At 36.6% G+C, this 26527-nt stretch overlaps 1 protein-coding gene across 4 annotated transcripts in view; it reads right to left on the minus strand.

The window, feature by feature from the left end:
• Window positions 1–2348: 2348 nt before the first annotated feature.
• LOC134649628 (uncharacterized) overlaps window positions 2349–26527 on the minus strand; it is a 297644-nt gene continuing 273465 nt past the window's right edge. For 3 of the 4 annotated variants that reach the window (XM_063504461.1, XM_063504462.1, XM_063504463.1), the window contains 2 exons: window positions 4673–4832; window positions 2349–3646 (listed from right to left, as the gene is read on the minus strand). In XM_063504461.1, coding sequence (XP_063360531.1) covers window positions 3482–3646; window positions 4673–4832 — 325 coding nt within the window. In that variant the 3' untranslated portion in view covers window positions 2349–3481. Of the gene's footprint in view, window positions 3647–4672; window positions 4833–11361; window positions 11723–26527 lie in introns of those variants that run through there. The other variant, XM_063504464.1, reaches the window with a different exon arrangement.

The following is a 26527-nucleotide window of genomic DNA, read 5'->3' on the forward strand; positions in this document are numbered from 1 at the left end:
CCTATCCTATATATTCATTTATACATACAATAATAGATTCTTAGAGATGAGCGCAGCAGAGGGACAAACACATTATGTACATACCTGTACAGTACATATACGTTGGCCCAAAATTATGTGATCAATTTTTTTTACTGCGGGTTGTTGATAATTTTAAGAAACGTTTGCGTTTGTGTATCAAATCTAAAGAAGAATATTTGGAAGATGTAACAATGTAGGTACGTACGCCATCCTGTATGTCAGTAGGTATATTTCAGTGAACTGTAGGACATTTTGTCTCATCGCACGCATACGTATTTAACTAAGTAAAAGATTACCTACCGACGAGTGCGTTTTCGATGACCTCCAACCTCCAGCTGTAAGAAAAGAACAATCAATGTGCAAAACTATACCATTTTTAATCCTTACGGGTGTTTCCTAACTTTTTGCTTGCTTTATTTATCTACCTCCCTTTGGTCCGAACTATCATGTTTTATAATGGTTCTACGTCCCAATAATCAGTACATCAGCTTTATCACATCTCCAAAATGCTGTCCTCGGTACCGTGTAGGTACTTTTTAAATCATAGCACTAAAAATCCAAGCAACAAGTTAATTCAGCTCAAGCACAACTTCCACAGTGATAAAACCATTTCCTGCAGAAAATATAAGTATATCTTACAAGTTTGTCGACCGAACTCATTTTACGCTCCGTATAGCGCCAAAGATTGAATACAAGTTTGATATTTCCTGCGAATCTTCGAGTGCTATAAAACGAACATTACTCCTGAATGATCCGGCGAAGATGGTTTATGAGCTTCATTGTTGTTTACTTTGTTAGCGTTTATATACTGGCGTTGGGGGAATCATAAGACATGATTAGGTGGTGAAGTTTGTGGTGAGACAGATAATGATGGAAAATGATGTGAAATTAAAATCATTATCTAAGATATTTCTTTCATTTTGAAATGAGTAAGTACGATCTCAATTTACAAAATAAGAGGAAACACCAGTGTCAAGACTTCGATTAAAGTTAAGTACCTATAAAATCGGACCACGATAAGTTTTCATGCCACTCAAGGGCTCTGACAATGACAAGTGGCTCCGTCGACTCAGGGAACGGGTCAAAGATTTTCACGTTTCATGATATGCCTAGGAATTTCACGATATGCCTGATCTTACGATCGGCCACCGACATGCATTCCTACCGTCAATTAAGTTTGTGCAAAGTCAGCATGGTCATACATAATACTTATATTAGTCTATTAAGTTTTTGCCTAATGTGTCATTATATGGAACTTGCTAACTAGTAACTTTTGTTTACATAGTTACTATGTAAACAGAAGTTACTAGTAAATTGAAATTCAGAGACAATTTTAATATGGCGGGAGTGATGGCGGGTTTGTTTACATAGTTTGCTATCTGCTAGAGTGAGACTGAGATAGGCAATATTTTTTCTATTACCACTACTACTACGATCGCAATTGCTTAAACTGTCTCCATACCAAATTTCATTTGTTGCTCGAGTCAACTCGAGTATAATGATTACGCTGTCACTTCAATAAATTTTTCAAGTACTTACCTTAAACATGAAAGTAGGTTTATAATTACAACGACATCTAGGTAGGGAATGCTCCTGGCACAGACAGAGGATTCCTAGAGTCTATGGCTCCCGGTAGTACTGAGTTTGTATGGCAAGAACCGGGAATTCCCGGTTCCGGTACTGTATTTGTTTAGAAAACCAGTACCGGGAGAACTCCCTACATCTAGCATGGTAATACTTGTATCATAAACATGCAAGTAGGTTTTTATAACAACGACCTCTAGCATGTTAATATTGTACTCGTACTAAGGCGAAACCATAATCACTAGTTTGTGTCATTAGTGTCAGCTCGATTCCATAGATGGCGCTGTCAACAGCGATTTCAATGCCATCTTGTAGACGTTGACTGAACTATCACGGTCGAGGACCTAGTGACTTGTATATTTCCGTAAAGTGTGACCGTTATCGCATGCCGTAATAATTACATAACGGGCCTAGAGATAGCGCTGTTTTCTGTTTTGTAAACAATAACAAACTATACTACTAGAGGTCACTGTATTACTATTTTATTGTTATTGTTAGATTTGTTTTGCTTTCACATTTTGTGAATAATAATAACGATTTTGAGGGTCAGTTGTATTTTGCAGTCGCGTGTATTACATAACTATATCTGATAGTATTCATAGTATGTTGTAGTAGATATTATGCCAATTCTGCTAATAGGCTTGACCTCTTTACCGAGTTACCTACTTATTGTAAGATTTTCTTTGATTTTATTACTCGTAAAATACCTTTTTAGGTGTTTTTGGGGCAATAGAAACAAAATATTCATGATGGAATTTATATTTTTATATTTCAATGAAAGATTACATTTCAACGTTTCACTCTGATAGAAATCTGTTAGGTATAACATTGTGTCTTCTAATGCAAGATAATGAAATCAAAATGGCTGAATTGTACCTATAAGCTACAAACTTAACTCTTCACAATATCGGGCTCAATATGAGCTAAATACATTCTCGGCCCTCGGTCCTTCCTATTTTGTATTGATCAGGGTAAGGCAATTCAAACTCGATATGTCATCTTTACATTTTTTATTCTTCCTTCTAGTTATCACAGTAAGAACCGGGCGAGAATCTCAAAATTATACTACTATAACATGCAAGTAACGCAACATTCAACAAACTAGGTCATATTAAGAAATATTGAAAAAATATAGAACGTCAATAATATCAGAAAATATTGAATTTGAATGTAATAAGTCACGTTACGGTCTGATTGTACCATAAATTCAGTCTCGCTCACAACACTCATGAATGACAATAAAATACTGCATCAATCTATAGCTGGTCACACACCACGTTTCATGCACATACATACGTGTATATAATAATATAGCTCCACAAAACTATTTGATCGATTTCGTCTACGAACGATCGTGTCTACAATAAGTTAAATGAACTACAAAATGCCCTAATTAGTCAAAATTACATACGTTCAACAAGGCATCGTTTATTTTATCATAATTATTGGATTTTCGTCACTAGTATGCGCGACCGCATCTTCCTAAATCATTCATAGCTTTAAATTAATCATTTAACTAAAATTCTTTTAACTATCACTCATACTTGCACAACATTCGGAATTCTGCAACGGAACAACACACTTCAGTGTTCTAATACTTATTAATACAAATTCTAGATTTTACATCACAATGTAGTGCTGAATGAAAATAAAATTTAATTAACATTGGTCATTAGAAAATAATTGGTCTAAACGATATGTTCAAGAGATAAAGGGCTGTGCAGCCGTGCAGATGTTCTGACAAAGTTTTTACGATATGCAATGTGAATTGACAACCGTATAGTTAGCTGAAGTCATCGCTCGATCAGCGTGAGGGTCCCTGCTTCAGTGCTGTGAACAGTTGCTGCTGCTACAATAGTTACTCTTAGGGCTAGTGCTAGTACACGTATATCTGCTTGAGCTGAGGTTTGAGCTCGGGAGGGATCGTGTACACTTCTTGCTCAGGTTTTTTCTTCACCAGGCGCTTCCAACGACCGCCGATGTTCTTGCGAAGGCTGCGGAAACTCGCGCGCTCGTTACCAAGGGGCTGCATCAGATTGTCCTGGAAACAAAGAAACATACCGTCAGCTATCTCTACATGTAGAGCGAGTTTGTTGACCTAAGGATCGGTGCCCGATTTAGCGGTTCCGTTAGCGTCCCCGATGCATTTGCTGCATTCGCACCGGTATTGAAACCTACACAGCCGTTACACAATGCCTGTTATTTTGAGACACAGTTGCTATCCGAGCAGACGTTTCAAACAGAAGGTCGTCCCGGGCGTATCATTCGAGGGAACTTTTTGTGTCTGGCTTCTATTATCCCATGCCCGGCTTTGGGTTTCTATTCTTTATTTTCGTTCGGGTTCGTACCCTGGATGCCATTTAAAGCCGGCTCGGCGTGGCTAGCTTATTTAAAAATGTGCGATGTCTGTAACTAGGAAGTACCTATAGCAAAGTAAACGTTGAGGCCACATGAGAATAAGCCTTGAATACGCTATTACAAAGACACATTAGCATTCTATATTTCCTGATGGATCGCGGGTGTGTGTGGTCTTTACACACGTTCAGCACACATGGATCATCATTCAGTGCATTGAAGGTTTATGCTAGGCCTCGAGACGGAGTTATTAGAGCGTGCAATTGAGGTTAAATTGTTTGACGGTAAGTATTGCAATATTATTCAAAGTACACGTTAGCGCTAGCCTCGTCTGAATGGCAGACAACTACAAAGAAAGAAGGTCGAAGTGTTACAACACGCTCGCCTTGTACAGCTTTCTACTTCACAAGCGTGTCCCGACATTTAAATTTGTTTAGCGCTAGGTAGATATCGTGGCCATGCTATAATAGCAACTCTCTCTCAGGCGTGGGTCAGACCTGTCACGATTTCTATCGTGTCATAATGCAACGTTTTGCGGCATACAACTTTCCATTTGTTTCAATCGTTGCCAAGGCAATAATGGGACTGGAGCGCGGGGGCTCCGCAGAGCTTTAATGAGGTCAAGTGTAACGGTTAGAGCTGGTTTGTTATTATTTATAGATTACCCAACTGGAGCTTTAAATAGTAGAGTGTGGTAATGAGAAGTACCAACCTGATCATGAGGATAGACGTAAGGCGGAGGCAGCGGTGGGGGGAACTGCCACAGCGGCTGCTGGCGGAAGGCGAGCGGCTCAGGCGCTGGCGCAGGCACCGGCGTCAGCACCTCGGCGGGGTGCACCGAGGCAGAGTGCTCCTCTCGCTTCCTCAGCTTGCTGTGGACGATACGAATCGCCATCATAGTACCGTTGTTTCCAACCATGGTACCAAATCCAAACGGTCCTTCGACACAACTGGGCTGGATCACAGGTAACAAGTTCCAGTCGGGCAGTCACAACATTGCTTCACAATCACTCACAGCCGTGTCGCGTAACTAACAACTAAATTTAAATTAAATTATCACAAGTTTTAGAATTAGTAGGGGGATATTGCACTATCACTGTTCGTAGGAACGTGCGGAGACCGCGGTACGCGAGCTGATGCTACGCGATGACTAGAATTATATCGTGAAGATGGGCCGGCAGGTGCCTAGCAAAGCGCTCGCTCGTGCCAAACGACCTCTACGGAGTACTCCATGCGTCTGAGTTGAAGTGGAGGGGCGCGCGCTGCTTTTATAGACGCGTACGTGACGCTGCCGGTGAGGGGAAAGAGGAGGGAGGGGCTCCGCCTGACGATGTGGCTGGCCTTTTTCCGCGAAAAACTACGAACGGTTGCCCGCAATCGTATCTTGACAGGAGGGTATGGTCTGTGACGCATCTATGCGCAACCGTTGGGTTTCTCGCTTACGCGTACTAGGTAAACTGCAAATTAATATGCGAAATTTGTTTTTAATCGGAATTGCCGATACTTACTACGACTGTGAGTGACGATTGTAAACAATGTTGTTATGACGAGATATGGCTAAACAATGATTTTGCGTCAAAGGATCATTTGTAGGTATTTGGTACACAATGAACATACAAAAATAATGTAATACAGAAACAATTGTGTAGAAATAAGAATAACAACTCAATTTTTTTGTGACACAAACATCGACATAAAACAAAAGAAGGCTGAGGTAATATATTTCCTATATTTCTAGGCACGTGTAACCACTTATCTACTTTCAAGCGTGATTGCTTCGTGCCGTTCCAACAATTAATAGTGAACGGTTATGAAAACTGAGAGTAAGTACATCCATTAAAATTGCTTTTAGCAAAGCAACGTTGACTATCGATCGTTGAAACAAAATGAGGGTTCAATCAACGCTGCGTTTCACCATTAACCGAGTTCAAAGTCCACAGCATGGGATCTCGAACCCGTATAAATATGCATACCAATATATATACACTTCACGCACTGCTGGCCTATAGCTAGTAGACGCAGCGAATGCTATTATTGCATCTCTTTCCACCGACCCTTCGAATGCACGGACGGGAAGAGGAGGTACGAATTTAGCGCTTTCGATTACAAAAGGCAAAGTAGGGCTGCAGGGCAAGGGAGAGCGAGGAGCAATGCCCTTAGCTAAGCAAAGCTTCGGGCTTTGACTCGTATACATAAAGGCATGTCCTCTAGCCGCCCAGAGACCTATAAAAAGGTCTCCTGTTCCATTCTAATTTGAACTTTGTGTTGACAAAATAGAATTTCATTTTGCTTGGCAAGGTGTGACGCGGCTAGAGGATATGGGATAAAAACACAGGTAGGGAGCCATTCAGTTACCCTTGAGACGTCTAGGGGGTAAGTATAAGGACAGCAAGTAACCACGAGTTGTCTTATTAGTAGAGAGTTTTAAAACGAATATCTTCCATAATAAATCAATGACAGATTGCAGAGATCAAATTCCGTACTACATCTTGTGCTTACCTCCGTAACGTTATCTTTGATAAGTCTCAGCTCAGCTATGTCAAGGATGACATATATTATGATCCTATAAACTTGACTGGCGTTATTATTAATAGGTAATTCTTATACATAATTAAAATTGGGTTATTATAATATTATAATTTTTAATACTTAATATTTTTTAAAACAACTCTAATACATCTCGAAAGAGCACAACGCTTCGTACTTAAAGTTATGCACTCTCTGCCTTTCTTAACTCCCACTGAATATTTATATAAAACTGCAAAAGTTCTGTCCGTAAGACAACTATTTATTTTAAGCGTTGCCCTCAAATACCACTCTAAACTTGACTATAATATACAACATGTAAGAAATAATAACTGTCGTAGAGCGTTCTATGTCGGGAAAAGATCCAAAAGATTTAACACAGCTTTTAGCCGAAGATTTTTTGATTTTAATGGACCATATGTTTATAATAAACTTAATAAAACACAAAATATTTATAACACAACTAAAAGGGAATGTAAAACTATTGTTACTAACTGGCTTTTAGATCAAAATTACGAAACCACTGAAGAAATTCTGAATATAATTACTTAACTAACATTTAAGTCAATTTTTCTGCATAGACACACACACTCACACACACACACACACACACACACACACACACACACACACACACACACACACACACACACACACACACACACACACACACACCAGCTTCAGATTTAGATCTATAAGTTAATTTTACTGTATTAATGATTTAAAAATGATTCTCAATTGTCTTTTTCTCTTTTTTGTATAAAAATTGTATAAAATATAAACATCTACAACTAATATTCTGGTGAGGACCGCTGTTTACCCTAAAGTACGGGTTATACCTATTTAGGAAACAGAGTTTCTAGTATTTAAGGCAATCAGTGTAATATGATGTTTATAAATAAATTATTACAGGTTAAATTATTACAGGTATATACGTTCTTTCGGAATTTTGAATAGTAAAAAGAAGTTAATTAAATAAGTGAATCTTAGAGTAAGTACATGGCAAGTAGGTAGGTACACCCTTCATGTTAAAATATACGAGTAGGTAATGTTATAATCATGAAATATTAATTAAATATGTAACGCAAAACCTTGGCGCAATGTTAGAAGAGAATGTTGTTGTTATGTCTAGGTTTACACAAACACTTATACAGAATCTAGTTATTTTTGTCTTAAAATATAACACCTATCTGGCAACGTGGAAGCGAAGCGTGGTTGTTTGTGTTTGGCATTGAGACCTGGATGAAATAATACCTTTATTGGCATAACAATATTTGTTTTGTCTGGTTGCTATGCCTCTTAGGCCCACTTGCACCATTACTTTAACCCGGGGATAAACCGTTACCCAGTGTCAAATTGTACTGGTAACCATGGCAACTCCAGGTTTAACCGGTTAACACCGAGTTAGTGAAACGGTGCAACTGGTGCAAGTGGGCCTTAGACGGTCATATGGCGCTTGGAAGCCGTTGAATTAATCAACTTGTTATAACCGTCACAACATAATTGAATGATCAATGTGAAACGAAATAACGAATTCAAGCCATTATGCGATCAGATGTGCCAATCAAAATCTTTATAAACATGTTCTAATCTATTAGGTAATATTACCATCATAATCGTAATAAGCAATATGATATACAACGATTTCATCAAGCAATGATATTATTTAACAAGTTTATTTTGTTGAAGCGATAGTGATAATTTCGGTTACCATGCCATAATTTATTGACCCGTTTTACGTCAATGGAAGGCTATCGGCTTTTAAACATGACATGATCACGCTATTTACCGTTGATTACCTATCAAATGAAATAATGCCTATTATGAGTATGTATTTTCATTTTAATTTGTACCTTAAAGTCTCACTTAAAAGTTACATGTTAAAGTGACGCGTAACTTTCAGTTTTGTGATAACCACAATGAATATAAAAAGGAATAATTAAAATAAAGTTTCGTATAGCTACCTAACAATGAACGCAAACATTCTGGAATCTTACATCACGTAGTTTATACAGTTACCAACAATCAATACAATACAAATTAATGAAATGATTATTAGCGTTCGATTTCGATTGACGTCAAACTGTATTTACTAGGGGTACGATTTAATAAAGAGGCGCCATCTATCGACTCATTCAGATCAAAAGGTTCAAATAGTTAAGAGACAGTCTTCCATGCCTTTGTTGTCGGGAAAAGTTATTGTTCTGTTACTGACACTTTAAGAAAAACTGACATAATAATAAAGTAAGGTTTATTTTAATTCACCTGTTTATTTTAATTTCAAAAATTTCCCTACCTACCTGTAAATGCCGTAATGTTTAGATTGTTTAGGTTACATTTGTATAAGGTTACTAATGTTCCAACGATATGACAGCCTTAACCTAGTATAAATATAAATGCGATTGGAGACACTATTTTGTATACTTATGAGCAATTTTGAAACTAATACTACTAATTGTACTTGTACTATTACTGTACTTTATATATTAAATTTTTATTCGTTTTAATCAAGGGCAAGATCGATATCATAAAAAATTCACAAGGAAAATAGATTATGTTTGTAAGGGTAAACTCCAACCAAAATATTTAAAGGCTTGATAGAAAAGAATAAGAAAAACATGTCTAATTCTCATTTATTTTAATATATCGTTACCCTGCATACCATAACACTATAATTTGAGTATAAACTAGCAAATGATATAGCCGAGGGATCTGTCAGACTAAATTTTAAACAGTAATATTTTAAAAGTAATTTACTCAAATAGTAACCCGCGCGACGGCCATTATCTTCCGTCGCAATTTCGCACTCTCGGTTCGGTTGCCATGAAGTCTGTTCCTTGGCATCCTTGAAACATCAACATATTATGAATATCTGGGTTCCCTGCTTAAAAAACGGGCACCATTTGTTAACAGAGTTCTGTTTACGAAACCGCTGCACGGTGTTTAGGTATAAAGCCGTCGCCATGTCAGTTATATAAACGTCGGAAGAAAGTCAGCACCTGCCCCACCTGTGTGTGTAGGTTAACACGTTTCTTATATATATAGGCAGAAGGTTATCGACGTTATCGTGTTTAACCTCCATCTTGACTAACCTTAAGATAATGTAAAGTTAAACTAACTCGCTTCTACAATGCCTGTAGTGTGGATAGATTGAGTGCCTTTCGCTTCCGCGTATCTAATAGTAAAACGTAGGTATAGACAGGTATTAAAATAGTACCTAGAGGTATTTTTTACCTCAAGGTTGCTAACTTATGTTATGACTAACTCAATTTAATTAACAGGAGTGTTAAAATAACTTAGCTTTGTGCTATCTTTAGACCTTTTAGTCAATAGTCAAAATATACTTTATTCATGTAGGTAGGCCTAGCAACAAGCACTTATAAATCGTAACATATATACTTATAAATTATCTTAAGCTAATTATCAGAGCAATTTATTGATGTTATTATTATTTAGTAACTAAGTAGAGCAAAATAAAAAGAAAGGTTATTTTAGTTTCAAGGATTCCGACTTAATTCCATCTTCATTCCGTCTAACTCAACTTAATTATCGCGCTTAAGTGATCAAATATATAAAATTAAGCAGTACTTAAAATTCCTTGAATAAATTCGTTTTGGGAGGCGATGTCCGACCGGCCACGACCTTGTCTGTGCGGTCATCGAGTTACCTGTACGTTAAGTTAAAGTTTTTGCCTGTCTGTTGACTCATTCAGACTTCAATCTGTAAATGGCATTCCATAAAAGTAATTTAGAACGCGGACATATGTATACATTGTTGGCGAATATTGTTTAGCAAAATAAGTTGCTAACATTCAAGTTTGATTCTATGTATATTGTAATCTGTTTCTTGACATACATGTATAGTTCTGGCGCGTGTATACTCAGTATAAGCAAAACCATTATAAATTCATGAGGAATTAATAATGACCAAGTTAACTAATTGGATTATCAGTAAACTAAATTGAACTTGATTTTGTTTTCGTTAACCTTCCATCTTGGGAAATCAGACAGTGACAGTAATAAAGTCAATAATTGTTCTTATTCATTAGCACGAATTAATAATTATAGCTTGAGGAACTTGATATTAAAGGAAAATTATAATTTTCCTACCCGAAGTAATGTCAAAGAATATGAAGTTAATATACAATTTGTGTTAATGTATGATGTTTGTGATCCGAATAACTACATAATCATTTTATGTAAACAAGGAGACTGGATTATGGCCAATTGCGCGAATGCCTTGACCAGACGCTTGATGAGCGTCAAATTATAGCGGATTTCACCACGCCGACGAATTGCTAACTCGTGAGTCGTGACAATTTTAGAACGAAACAAAACAAGTGCAATTTTAAAGAATTACCCTGTACTTACTTCGCTTTTCAGGTAATAAAATCAGACTACCTGAACAAAACTAACCGCTATGAATTGCTTTTCTAGTAAACTGTACCTACATCATAAAATGTAGTGGAAACTAAGTGATTGTCCGTGCTCTTAGACGTGAAACTCGCACAAAAGCAGAGAAATTACCATTTGAAGATAACAATGGATTACGCTTTCACTAATACAATAGAAAACGTGCGGTTTTCAATTACAAGATATTTACAGTGTGATTAAATGATTTTAGGATTTACTTAATTACCTACTTCTTTTTTTAATATTATAACAGGTTGGTCAGGTATCTGTTTGGAAATATGTACAAGCCGAAGTTGTGCCAAACTTGTTTGGGTGATACGGAATCTAATCTATTTGCTAATAAGTCGATAAACCTATGTAACGAATGAGTAGCTTTATAATAGCAATTAAAATAGGAGTTGCGTTAGCACGTACGAGATAAAGTTGATGTAATCGTCGTACCATTAGCAATGTTGTGAATTACCCGCGCTCGAAGGGGTTGTTCCTATCCCTTCCGCAGAGGCAGACGATAGTCTTGTCCGTGGACAGGACGATCAGGGAGTTGTGCTCCAGGATCACGCCGACCTCACAGTTTTCCTCTTTACACTTCATCGCCTCGACGGCGATAGGAGCGAAGAGCATCGAAAAGCAGTTAGAGTTTGACACAGACACTTCACACGAGCGGGCGGTTTCGGCGACTGGCGGCTGGCGACGCGGCAGCGCGCCAACGATTTGGCGCGGCGCAGCGCAGACCGCCGCCTCCGCGACTCTGGATACACACGACCGAGCCAACGTTGACTATTTGACTGCCGGAGCGACCGGCCACCGCTTCGCGGCGGTGGGTGGCGACTGCGACTGAACGCACCTCTCCCGTTAACTCATTGCTATGTTATGGGGACTCGACCCCGCACTGCGGAAGCCCCCTTTAATCAACTAACGCATTACGGTATTTCGCTAAACACCTATCACCGCTTTCGTCTATCATCGACACGGTAAATTAGTAAACTTCAGTTCAACGGTGGATTCTTTTGTTTCCATGTCTAGTTTTGCCAATCACTCTCGAACATCGTACAAAAGTAAACGGATTGGTACATCACATGTTAACAATGTTAACATGCATCACTAATTTCAGGCCATTGTTTCTTGAGATAGGAACGTATTTCAAAGTCAACTTGCTTGTCTCGAAAGACGGCTTTGTTATTCAGTCGTCGTGGGTTAACTGAAAACAGAGTGCAGCGGATGTCGGCCCGTGCGCATTCATACATAGCAAATCATAAGTCTGGAGACAATCGAACAATCATTGTATGTGTAATATATCGCGGAATTTTATTAACAAAGAATCATCGAATAGCGACACGATTGTAGGTATATATATGTTTGATAATGATTCTTTTCCTAAGACTCACAGTGTAAAAAAAATGTAGGTACTTAGTCCACAATCTATTTTGATCTTTTATTGAGTACCTAACTAATGGTTCCACATTTAAAAACAAAATAAATGCGGTTCTCTTCTCGGTTTCAGGAGGTTAAACGACCAAAAGACATCAGGATGAATTGGTATTGGTATGGTATGGTCCATTTAGTAGTCATATTTAAAAGGCGAAACCCATATGATAGTTTATCAAACAGGAAGCAAGGCTGGATGCCACGAACACCACTACAGGGATTATTTAGATACTACATTTGATCTCCAGCATCGAAAGCTAACGAGCAATATCGGTCGATGAGGCATTGACGTCAGGGTTTACATAAAATCGCCATTATGCAACAAGCAAAGCTACAGTTACTTTATTATCCCCAGATTAGATAAACCCCGCTACAATTACTAAAATAGCCCCATATTCTGAAAGTGCATGATTAACTATATAATAGTTACCCTACGTTAGTAACACGACGGGTACCAATACCAAATGGCTTTATAATTACGAGTACCTGCATCCTTTACCTTCTTATAATATATATAAAAACATCACACAAGACAAAAGATAACAAAGAAGACTGGGAAAATAAAGGAAAACGTAGTTCCTAGTCAAATCAGGTAGTTGACTCAGACACGACAAAGAACTCTGTCATAATTTTGACGGTAAAACAAAGTATTTTCTTTACGTGAAACAGGGTATTGTCCTACAGGTTCCTTATAAAGATCTTAAATATCCGTTAGATATTCGCCGTCTACAATATCTATATTTAAATTGTGCATCGCTTCGATTGCTGTAATAATAATATAGGTACCTTAACGGTCGACCATAGAGAATATCCACACATGACTAAGCCTGGTGATCCAGACCGTGCAGTCAAAAATATGTATACTTTTATCGCCTTATTACAATGGAAAAAGGTTCAGAATTGCGAAGGTATTTCTGACTTCGACTGTAGCTGTATTATGAATGCCAATCGAACGGCCCCCGTATCATGGTGTATTGTGGACCGTGAGAACTATAGGCGTGCTGCTGCCAGTCATGGTCCGACGATGTCATCTGACCTCCATACAATTAAAACCAATTATCCCGTACTGCTATTCACTTTACATTTCACACTTAAACTGACAAGATAATGCTATCCGTCCTTGTCATTAACTTTACTGTCCTGACAAAGCCCCTAGTCAATTTTATGTAGGTCTTTGAAGTTATTTTAGTCGTTTTATGAGTCGGCTCAAGTTGAAGTAACGAAACCACTTACTTTCTACCTCAGTCCAATGCACGCAATGTAATCGATACTGGTTCTATATTTAACCCAAGTATATTTAACACGGTTGCAACAAATCTCGGGTGTTTTTCACGACCTTTTATTTGCATCACGCAAATGACCGACAATTCTGTTCTTTTACAAGTTTTTGCCTTTTTTTCAACATCCTGTAATTTTGTTATCTTTGCTAAGTAGCATGACAACAAGAAGTCTGTGTTTCGTTAAAATTTGTTTGTTGTTTAGTGTTGGCAAAGGAATCGTCGTTGGAAAATATTATACGTTGGATTGGGTCCCGGTACAAAGTTCGGGTTAAAAATGTTAAAATGAGGACGCAGTAGGCGGTTTTAACTGAGAAATTATGATATCATGACTGCATCATGGTCATTGATAATTTCAACCACGATTACGCGATTATAAGCCGACGTCTACTTTAAGAATAATTTACGATGAATAAATTTGCCGATTTATGGAACAAGCTGTATTGATTCTATTTTCCTGGTAATCTTCATAAATATCCCTATAATCTTCTTTCCCATAAAATTAAATCGGGCCCGCATTGTTTTAAGTTGGTAGACATCGGTTGAGTTAGCGAACATAAAACACCATACTACGTATTTAATAACAAGGAATGAACGAACATTTTATTTTATTGGTCCCATGAGGCCCATCTTTTTTCGATTACATACAAATGTAAACTTAAAGGATGAAATAAAACCATAAGTCTAAACTAAAGGGCTATGTAAGTATGTATATGAGTTTTCTCGAACGTATTTCGATTCCCATGGCATATTTCCTATCAGTCGCAATAAACCTAGATTGCACAGCGTACACGATGTCGCGATAACTTTATCACAGGTAAAGGGGTCAAGATACGAGTAAATATGTATTATAAACATTGTAGGCAGTGGGATTTACAATCAATGTGAGATTCGAGATGGCGAAAATACAAGGAAAATTGAAATATTCTAATGGTTGAGCAGTATTCATTTTCCTGGTTAAACCTTGGTTGCTTAATTACTGGGGTTCTCCATAATTATGAACATATTTGTATTATTGTTTTGTTACTTTCCTGTATTGTATGAGTCCATAGTCCAAGCTTACTTTGATAACGAAGGATAAGCAAGTAAATACGAGTTGCGTTCTGTATACCTATTGCACAGCGTACACGTATGTATAACTAACAAGATTAAAAACGTTTGCATCTATTGGCTTGACTACTGCGTGTCATTAAATTTCATCGTATTGACGTCATAAGTTTTAAGGTGACATTCTGGTGACGATTGCAGCCGCAATAACGTGTTACTGTCAATGTCAATATCTTTGTTAAGAGGAGTGACGGATTGATCGTTATAACCGCGGCAGTAAATCGTTACTGCCGCGGTTATAACGATAACGGAACTGCATTACTACCTTAAAGAATATGGAAAGCTACATACTCGGACGGCAACAAAAACATTAGAGTAACGGTAGACGGCAGTAATAAAAACTAAAAAGATTCAGGTGACGTTAACATTAAACAGACACAGCGAGCGCGATTTGTGGCGCACTAAAAGTACTAAAACCATTGTAAAAGCTACAAACGAGACGATTTTAAAACGCCTTGAAAGTTAAAATAACGAGCGATTTGCTAATTTAAGAAAACAAACGGTCTTCTGCGAAAACCGAGGGATTTGAAGCTTCTTGAGTCTATTGTGGAAATAATACATCAAATATGTGTATTGTGCGCTGAGATCATCGAAACGTCTAGATTTTTATTAGAAATTTATAACGCGCAATCATGTATATGATTGACAGAATTTACTAAAAGTTTTACATGTCTACTGTGGTCCATAATGACCAATTTAGTGGTTCAATTTGACTCGGGAAAGTGCAGACAAATAGATAACTAACTGCTGCTTATTTTTGCAGTGAGTGGCATTGTGACTTGTCTAGTGTCTAGGTACCTGTCTAATTTCACAAAACGTACCTATATGTCGTCTTGTAGTAAGTCATCTTTTAAAATTTCGTGACAGAGCCATCTTAATTTATCACAAAATGGCTTCTAATTGGGTCTGTCTTAGGAAAGTTAGTTTTTAGGGTTCCGTACCCAAAGGGTAAAAACGGGACCCTATTACTAAGACTCCGCTGTCCGTCCGTCCGTCCGTCCGTCCGTCTGTCACCAGGCTGTATCTCACGAACCGTGACAGCTAGACAGTTGAAATTTTCACAGATGATGTATTTCTGTTGCCGCTATAACAATAAATACTAAAAACAGAATAAAATAAACATTTAAGTGGGGCTCCCATACAACAAACGTGATTTTTGACCGAAGTTAAGCAACGTCGGGCGGGGTCAGGACTTGGATGGGTGACCGTTTTTTTGCTTGTTTTGCTCTATTTTTTGTTGATGGTGCGGAACCCTCCGTGCGAGAGTCCGACTCGCACTTGGCCGATTTTTTACCTATGCATAGCTACAAGCTAGGTACCTACTTACATATTATTGAAAAGGATTAAGTTGCTGTATTTTTACGGCAGCTTGAAGTACATTTTAATTAGATAGACCACTTAAATCCCACAGAGTACGGAGTGGGTGGACAAGTTTATTTTCAGCCATAAGGTTTGCAATGAAGTATACTAACTAACTGCACGATGCCACCAAGATGACAATGAGATCGGTGTTGGGCGTGTTGTATAACTTTCAATTTATATGTACTGTATTAAAATGTATGTAATGTTAACTGCCTTTTTATTTACGATGAAAACGAACAGTAACCATTTTTGATTGCATTACAGCCTAAAGACTAACACTCTATTTCATATATACAAATTCGACTAATATTAGGAAACCAGGGGTATGACAATCGAGCATTGTTATGACAATATTACGCATTACATAGTAAGGTTGCAGACATTTGGCGCACGACCAAAACAAAATGGCGGTCGTTATTGCTAAATGAACTAGCCTGAGACTGCAGTTAACGTGTGAAATTAAACTTAAATGTATTTATATTTAGAATCGGTAGACATCTTATTTAGTTAAGAGTTACATTATACGCGGTCTATTATGTTAAAATTAAAATCTTTCTTCGCTCGTCATAAAAGTCTGTCAAATTTAACAAGCCGTTGATAATCGTTTGTCCCTATCAGACTTTTTGACTTTTGTGTTTGTTAGAAAGAATTGTTTCTTTGTTTGTACAAGAAGTTTGCTTTTTTTACATAAAAGAGTCTAACGGAAAACCACTCTTTACCTAGAAAGAGGTTGAAGTCAAATTAATAAGTCAGAAATTTGGCCTAGGCTTAAGCCAACCATGATCGTAAGTTAAGCTGTATGTATATAAGCTACTAAAGTGGTATAAAAAAGGTATGATTAGATCTACAGTGCTGACAATTGCCACATATTCCTGCTTAACATTTATAAAGCCCAGACCTTGACCTTCATTAACTTCCAGGACAATTAAAAAAACGACATCTGGCAAACGGGTTCTCATATCCAATTAATGGCGGAAGTAACAATTAGCTACTGCGGGGAATTAAAACTAAAAAAATCCAGTGTGAGCCGGCTAGACCCAGCGCCATTTAGGGACGCTGTGACAATTGCTCGTATGACTTCTAATTGGTTACAAGGGCCCGTTTGCCTAATATTCTGTTGTATTGTTTGTACGTTTATGGCACACCTATAACCTCAATTTAATTTTTAGCAAGGCGTCCGGTGCCTTTACACAATTTTCTAGGCTATAGTACCTACGAATCAAGCCATCGCCAAATAAGTGCTTGTTGAATAATCAACTGCAAGTAAATCACCAAATAATATCAAAACACAAACCTAACACAATTTAATAACTAACTAAATAATGGTCGGTCACCAAAATCGAATCATAAAAAAAATATATCAGAACGTTTAGGTAGGTACCCAAAATATAAATTAAAATCTCTGACAAGTAAATGTACATTTAAAAGACATAAAAGTACAGACGTCATACACGTATATTTCTTGGGATAACGAACGTACTTTTAGAGCGATGTCAAATAATGACGTAGGTACTAGACAATAAAGTTCTACTTTTGGATTCAGCGCCAATTTCTAAAATATACAGTCACTATGCGTATTTTTTCATGGCGGAGACCAAACGTTCCTGATTTTACTGAATATAACTTTTTTTCTTTAATCGATCGTTATACATTTTAACTATCTGCGGTTATTTCGTTGCCAACCGACAAAAAACTCGTTAAACTAACCTAAAACTTAAACAAATGTTAATTTACATTTTGCTGCCAAGTTTTTAAAGATTTTAACAACTTTCCTTAAGCACACAATTTTAATATAGGTCAGTTACTTTCTCTTTACAATGCATTTTGTATTAGCATAAGTGAACAGTATAGGTAAGTACTTACATTGTGAACAGCAGTTTCTTCAAATAACGCCTAAATACACACACCATTTTTAAAGAAGTCATAGTTTTGGTTAGTAAAACACTAGTCAAATAGGTTAAACCTAAATTTGTAGAACTGTAAATAAAACTAAAGCAAATAATGCCTTTAAAACGCCTCAGCGCAGCAACGCACGCACGCACAGCGCGAATAATGATGTGAGATTTTATCAATGCTACCCTCAATTTGAGTTGTAAATTACATGCGGGTAGAAATGTTTCTCGAAGTTACTAATGGCCGGAATATTTAAGGCCATTAAATTGTTACAAAAATGCTATTTTTTTTACCAAATGACCCTATTTTTAAAGGACTTGATTGAAAGCGATAATGGTTATAATAGGTACCTACTTATAATTCTTTGGTGTTTTTTTGTTTTCAATTAGACGATTATTGCAGAGGGGTGGGTAATATTTCCAACTATGTACTTACTTTGGTTTTTTTGTACACCCAAGAGCAATGAGAACTGATCATGTTGTATGAAATTTTCCGCTGCGCCTAGTAGTAACATAAGTTTCAAAGTTGTACCTTTGTACCTTTCGCTAATTTGTGTATTTTTTCCATTTAATATTCGTCATAATTGGTTATGTTAAGTTCATGACAAACAGATGATGTACAAATTTGTCGCCCAGTTTACAGCGATAGTAAACTTGTATTTAATCTACAATTATAGTTTCCGTGTACAAGGTGTCATGACCAACTTAGTAGAAACCCTACGGTTAGTTTGCCTTATTGTTTAGACCCGGATTTTGCTCTATTTGTCTCGAAGGTTGTTGAAAGGTACTTTTTTCTACTCCAGCACTTAAATGTGTCAATTAAATGACTGACAGTGATATCTAAAGCAATGTCATTTGAATGCTTTGTCTATAGGCTCATAAGATGACTGCTAGCAGTCATCTTATGAGTATAATACAACTGCTTTATTTTTTTTAAAGATACAAGTTCCGATCATCTTGATTGAAAGAGGTATGTTTTCATTTACAATAATAACTCTTTTTTTTTTTAAATAATAACTCAATTTTTTTTAAATAATAACTCTTTTTTTTTAATAATAACTCTTTTTTTTAATAATAACTGTTTTTTTTAAATAATTTTTTTTTTTTTTTTTTTTTTTTTTTTTGCTGCAGCTGTCATAGAAAAAGTAATGTATGCAACAGCTCATAATTGGTTCTTAAAATTCAAGGGTCTCTTTTTTTTTTTTTTTGCTGCAGCTGTCATAGAAAAAGTAATGTATGCAACAGCTCATAATTGGTTCTTAAAATTCTCGGGTCTTTTTTTACAAAACTCGACTACGTCTCGTTTTGTAACTTCGACCCTTGAATTTTAAGAACCCTTATTATATCACTGTTGCATAAACTACTATTAGTACCCGCTTATTGGTATTACTATACATATTACATAAGTACCTACCTACTAAATTTTCATGGAAAAAATACCACGTTAGATATTTATATTATTACAATACTGGTAGGTATAATACGATTAGTTTTATGTTAAACATATTATTACTTAAGTATGTTTTAATTGGATTTGTTAATAATTTCAGTTAGGTACTATCAACGCGACTGTTATAAGATACGATACGCAGCTTATGTGATTTAAAAACTTATCAGTCATAAAGCCACACGTATCTGGTTATAACCGGTAAAAAGATAAAAAGTATGGTACACATATACCTACTGTATAGAGGGTAAAGTAAAAGACAACAATTAAATTAATGTATGCATTCATTAGTTTATTTTTATTACACTTTTTTGTAGAATGGTTTTTTATTTCATTATTGTTAAAAAAAATCCAATATTTAATTTCCTGTGACTGCTGTAACCTAAGATTTAACAAGTACTAATTTTAAAGCGACAAAATATCGTTCTTCAAAGTCCAATGCGTGGTATTGCATTCGGATATGAGCTAAAGGCAGTCTAAACTCGCAATGTAAAGAGCGATTTTTAATTAACAATTATTTCTAAGTACTGGTGGTAGGTGTAAGCCTTGGTACAGCACTTTAGATGATTTGACCGCTCTATCGCCTTGAGCTAATGATCGGTTTATATGTGTGTGTGTCACGAAAAAAGTGAAAAACGTTACTTAATAACGTTAGTGTGCGTATGATGACGTCAGCATAAATTGAAAACGAGTATCGTGTTTTGAGTTAATGTACACCCAGCTGCAAAATTTCATACCCACTCTATGAATAAATTACTTATATTAGGTACATTCATAAAGTGGGTATGCACTTTTCAGCTCGCTGATAGGTATTACCTATTAGTTACCCACCGGAAAGTTAGGTCATTTAGGAAAAGATAATATTATTGTATGTACCTACCTAATTATAATATGACGCAAACGGTGTTTATAATTATAACAAATATAAATGTTCGTATGTGTATAACATACCTACAAAAAGACCCATATCTATATGTATAGGGTTTAAGGTTAATTATTATCGAAGTTCAATGAAATTCAGCAGCAATTTATTTTAAATGTATACTTTTGGATTGTGAATAGTTGAATAAAAGCTATTATGTACACGTACATAAAATTAAATTAACCTTTGAAGAAGAATTTATTTAACCGTTCATGATAGGGTTCGATAAGTAAATGTAAACTACTTAAATCTTACCTAATCCAAACATCGCACACAACCTACCCAACCAACAACCTACTTAGTTTTAATCTTTTTCAACTCTAAATTCGCCAATTTTAAAGTAATAACAGGTTCCGTTACCGGACGTTTACGTAAAACCGTAAATTACTTACAACGTATGTACATGTACCCAACAGCAGTTTTTCCCCTCGGCTCTGCACAACACGTTCTATCACATGGGTTTCTTGGATCCACCGATCTAATTGGGCTAAGCAGTTTGAAGCAGTTTGTCGGGATTTTTCGTTGGAAAATAATAGAAGCAGAATTGTGTGGGAAAACCTTGTACAGGGTCAAATCGCCGTTAATTCCGAAGTTTTGTAGCAGTTATTATTTATACTTTAGTGTCATATTACGAATAAGCGTAATTTCTGATAGTAACAGAACTGGTTACTTCCCTACTAACCGTTGTAGGTAACTCCAGAGTCATACTAAAATCGCGTTACCTGCTTTAAAAAAAAACCCTAACCTAACTACGGTTATTATTTAACGATTTGCACCATATTTCTAGAATCTGACACTGAGATCGATCAAAAATTTTTTTTCGCGATGTCTCTCAATTTGACCCAAATCGTCCGGTATTACCCCAACATTATACCTTACTTATCACTAGACAAGGATTTCCTGTAAGACCGTACTGTGAACGAACATCGTGTATTGTGCGAATCGTATCAGATCACTAGATTAAAAAGCGGCCAAGTGCGAGCCGGACTCGCCCATGAAGGGTTCCGTATTTAGGAGATTTTGACGTATTAAAAAAAAACTACTTACTAGATCTCGTTCAAACCAATTTTCGGTTGAAGTTTACATAGTAATGTACATCATATATTTTTTTTTAGTTTTATCATTCTCTTATTTTAGAAGTTACAGGGGGGGGGGGACACACATTTTACCACTTTGGAAGTGTCTCTCGCGCAAACTATTCAGTTTAGAAAAAAATGATATTAGAAACCTCAATATCATTTTTGAAGACCTATCCATAGATATAGATACCCCACACGTATGGGTTTGATGAAAAAAAAATTTTTGAGTTTCAGTTCCAAGTATGGGGAACCCCCAAAATTAATTGTTTTTTTTTCTATTTTAGTGTGAAAATCTTAATGTGGTTCACAGGTTACATCTACTTACCAAGTTTCAACATTATAGTTCTTATAGTTTCGAAAAAAAGTGGCTGTGACATACGGACGGACAGACAGACGGACAGACGGACGGACAGACAGACAGACATGACGAATCCATAAGGGTTCCGTTTTTTGCCATTTGGCTACGGAACCCTAAAAACCGACAAATCAACCAAATATTTTGTAAGATCTAATACAAAAAGTTACATGATACAAGAATAATTCCAAGCTATTACGAAGTATATACTCAAATAAAAAGCGGCCAAGTGCGAGTCGGACTCGCCCATGAAGGGTTCCGTATTTAGGGGATTTATGACGTATTAAAAAAAAACTACTTACTAGATCTCGTTCAAACCAATTTTCGGTGGAAGTTTGCATGGTGATGTACATCATATATTTTTTTTAGTTTTATCATTCTCTTATTTTACAAGTTACAGGGGGGGGGGACACACATTTTACCACTTTGGAAGTGTCTCTCGCGCAAACTATTCAGTTTACGAAAAAAAAAAGATATTAGAAACCTCAATATCATTTTTGAAGACCTATCCATACCCCACACGCATGGGTTTGATGAAAAAAAAAATTTTTGAGTTTCAGTTCTAAGTATGGGGAACACCCAATTTTTTTTTTTATTTTTGTGTGAAAATCTTAATGCGGTTCACAGAATACATCTACTTACCAAGTTTCAACAGTATAGTTCTTATAGTTTCGGAAAAAAGTGGCTGTGACATACGGACGGACAGACAGACGGACAGACAGACAGACAGACATGACGAATCCACAAGGGTTCCGTTTTTTGCCATTTGGCTACGGAACCCTAAAAACATGACGTTGTTGTAGTTTAATTCTAAAATGATACCTACTAAAACAATAACCTTAATGCACCTCAAAACAAACAAGTTAATGCACTGAATGCACAACTGGCATAGGTAATTCGGACTTTGGACTCTTATCAGTATATAATCCCAGAATCCTTACACACGTTTTACAACGGTGACATATGGCTGCGACCGGTTATGCCAACGTTCATAATAAAATCTCGCTTAGACGTGATATTATGCATATTAACCGTCCCCAACGGCTTGATAAAATCGTAGGCTTCTGACAAAGCAATTCCTCAAGGCCTGTATATATATTGACAGAGAAGAGAGTTATACTTCTAGATAGTTTAATGGAGCTTGTCTCCGGTTGTCAATTTTGATTTACAATCCGGTTTCTGTAGAAATCGTGACGCCGATCTTTTAGATAACGTCGTAAGTCAGTATGGGAGTCTTAGGCTCTTACTCCCGTATTCTGCTGAGGGTGTTGATTTTGCAAGTGGTGTCACTACAACAAATCGTGATCGAGGGTGTCATTTCAATCGCTGATCGAATTGGAACGAGTCGATGGCTCACAAACTATACTATCCAAGCTATCAAACCAGACTGACGAACAAGGTCGTGAAAGATCTCATGCACGCTTACGTGCTCATGGCAAGAGTGAGAGTGATAGTGATAATTCCGACCAACGCATAGGTGTTACCTGCAGATTCCGAATTCAAATACATAACATTGGTTTAGTTGATAATTCGACTCACTCATACCAATTGAACTAGAGTAGTCGAAAGCGTGCAATTTTGTATGAAACGAGCCTGACAATACCCCGCAACGCTCAACTGGATGTAGTTTGAGACCAGAGGGGCTACCGCGAACCACTACGACGTATTGCCTCTTTGTCGCACTTGTAAATTCGTACGTAAGTGTGACAGGGAGGCAACACGTCGAACGTGGCTCGCCGTAGGCCCTCAGTTCTCGATGGTTACTACTTACAACTCGTAGACTTGCTTACATTTGTCATGCAATTGGGAAGTTGGCGTCATAATCATAACATTTAAGTTAAAGTGACACTATCTGTGAAGTCTAAAAGGTGTGTAAGATTTCCTACTTTCATATTTAATTACACTGCATATTTTACAGACATTATAGCTTCGTAAAAAAAAATTCAAGTGTAGTCATTGTAATTTCATTAATATATCAATTAAACACACATAGCGTTCTCACATACTTTTTGTACCTATCCAACACTGTTACCATAGGTAGGTTTATAAAATAAATCATTTATCTTGTCTTGTCTTGTTTAAATCACTACATAGTATAAAACAAAGTCGCTTCCCTGTCTGTCTGTCTGTCTGTCTGTATGCTTAGATCTTTAAAACTACGCAACGGATTCTGATGCGGATTTTTTTAAATAGATAGAATTATTCAAGAGGAAGGTTTATGTATAATTTGTTAACCCGTGCGAGACCGGGGCGGGTCGCTAGTAGAAGATATAATGAAGTGTTCATAACATGCCTGAAATGTTCTCAATATCGTGTTGGGTTTCAACGGTTAGGACTTGAAAACCAAACACCCATCGCTAATATCGCTATCGATCAAACGGATTATCTATTGAAATAACATGAGATCTGTTGAAAATGAAAACAATTATAAACATTCTGTCAAATTGCCAAAAGCTAACGATAGTTCGCCGTTAGCTTAAATAAATTAAATCGCTTTAGATTTGGCTATCAATATTATCATACTCGGTTCTAGCAACAATTTGATTTTTTAAAGAGATTCAAGAATACCAATTAAGCAAGTAATTATGACAGAGACAGACAGACAGGCAGTCTCCAAATAAGTATGGCTTTACATACGACGACAGAAACAACCCACGTTTAATGAAATAATTTATTCAGTTTGATTAGATCATCAGCCGTTCAGTAGGTACAAATAAGAAATGTCACTGGAAGTTAGATAACTAAATCAGCATAAGTCAATTTCATAACACTGACGAGATACTCTAAGAAGCCTGGTTACACATTAAAAGTTAAGTGCTAATGACATATATAGATTGTTAAGTACAATTACGTAGCTGTATAAAAAAAAAATACAGTTCCATACACATAACAGTCCTATCACTAAATAAAAAAGTTGAAAAAGTGTAAAATCGATTATTTGCACCGTTGAAATTGTACACTTCGTTTACTAATAGAAATAAAAAGTACTTGTCACAATTAGCGTGTCTTCTTGCTTTACATAATAACAGACCAATTTTTACGGTTCCGTAGCCAAATGGCAAAAAACGGAACCCTTATAGATTCGTCATGTCTGTTTGTCTGTCCGTCCGTCTGTCCGTCTGTCTGTCCGTCCGTATGTCACAGCCACTTTTTTCCGAAACTATAAGAACTATACTGTTGAAACTTGGTAAGTAGATGTATTCTGTGAACCGCATTAAGATTTTCACACAAAAATAGAAAAAAAAACAATAAATTTTGGGGGTTCCCCATACTGTGAACTGAAACCCAAAAAAAATTTTTTCATCATACCCATACGTCTGGGGTATCTATGGATAGGTCTTCAAAAATGATATTGAGGTTTCTAATATCATTTTTTTCTAAACTGAATAGTTTGCGCGAGAGACACTTCCAAAGTGGTAAAATGTGTGTCCCCCCCCCTGTAACTTCTAAAATAAGAGAATGATAAAACTAAAAAAAAGATATGATGTAGGTACATTACCATGCAAATTTCCACCGAAAATTGGTTTGAACGAGATCTAGTAAGTAGTTTTTTTTTTAATAAGTACGTCATAAATCCCCTGAATACGGAACCCTTCATGGGCGAGTCCGACTCGCACTTGGCCGCTTTTTTTAAAACAGACTACATCAGTCTCACCAAATTAGTTAAGTTGTTTTTTTCTGGTGAACGTTTAGGAAAACCACGTACTCAAAAGCGTGAAGCTTGAGGTTGCAGCTCTTATTTGTAAATTTCGAGAAGTTTAGTTTAGACTTCAAGAATGGTAGATTACATCTGTGTTATTGTATGACTTGGAAATAGAGTAAATTTCTCCGACAAATCTAATTGATCATTTCTATATGGGTACATAATAGTTACCTGCATATATTAGTGATATTTGAAATCTTGTTATCTGCCTACATATCGTTCGAATATGCAAGAGCGATAGAGAGCCAAATAATAAAATTTCGATTTTAGATTTTCGCAGAAAGCCCTCGCCTTGCCCCTCGCCCCTCAGGCCTCAGTATCGCGTGAGCGCTTGTAGAGGTAGGATGCTTGCCGGTCGGCTCCGCACCGAATTTATGGTGTGTGCGCCACTTGGCGTGTAAAATCCCATACTGTGTGCGTGTAAACTGCGACTAGAAACTTTGATCCTTAGCTTGTAAGTATTTGTTAATTTTCTTTTATAGTTTATAGTGTTATTTTATTATCTACCTACGTATTATCGATAATATCAAAGAGATGAACGTTTGAAATTTTGCACGAAGCGGTGATCGTTGAGTGCCATGGTCTAATAAAACATGGTCTTCTCTACCCAGAGTGTCACTTGCCTACGTCACAATAACATTGCCACTTTATGTCAACATAACATGTTAAATGGGTACATTATATCTATGGTTAATAAGTTAAAATATTTCTTTATAATTTTATAATTTTCATTTATATGTATTTTATCTTAAATTTTACAATAACACGTCATTTTTAATTATTCGTTAGCAATATCTTCCGATTCACTAAAGAAATTTCAGACGTTCGGGTAATTCTGTTTACACTACTGGCAACACAGGATAGCGCTGTCACATTTGACAATCCGCCATTTTGTCCCTGACCGTCATCCTTGTCGAACGCGTGTTAATTGTTATTTCCTTCTCGCTCAGTGTCAGCAGTCGCAGTGTTTTCCAAACTTTTCACGTCGTAAGCTTGGTAATTAATGTTTTGTTACGAAAATGGTTGGCTGCTCTATTCGGAACTGTAAGAGTAGGAGTGA

Source organism: Cydia amplana, chromosome 7 (assembly GCF_948474715.1).
Source record: "Cydia amplana chromosome 7, ilCydAmpl1.1, whole genome shotgun sequence".
NCBI classification, from domain to species: domain Eukaryota; kingdom Metazoa; phylum Arthropoda; class Insecta; order Lepidoptera; family Tortricidae; genus Cydia; species Cydia amplana.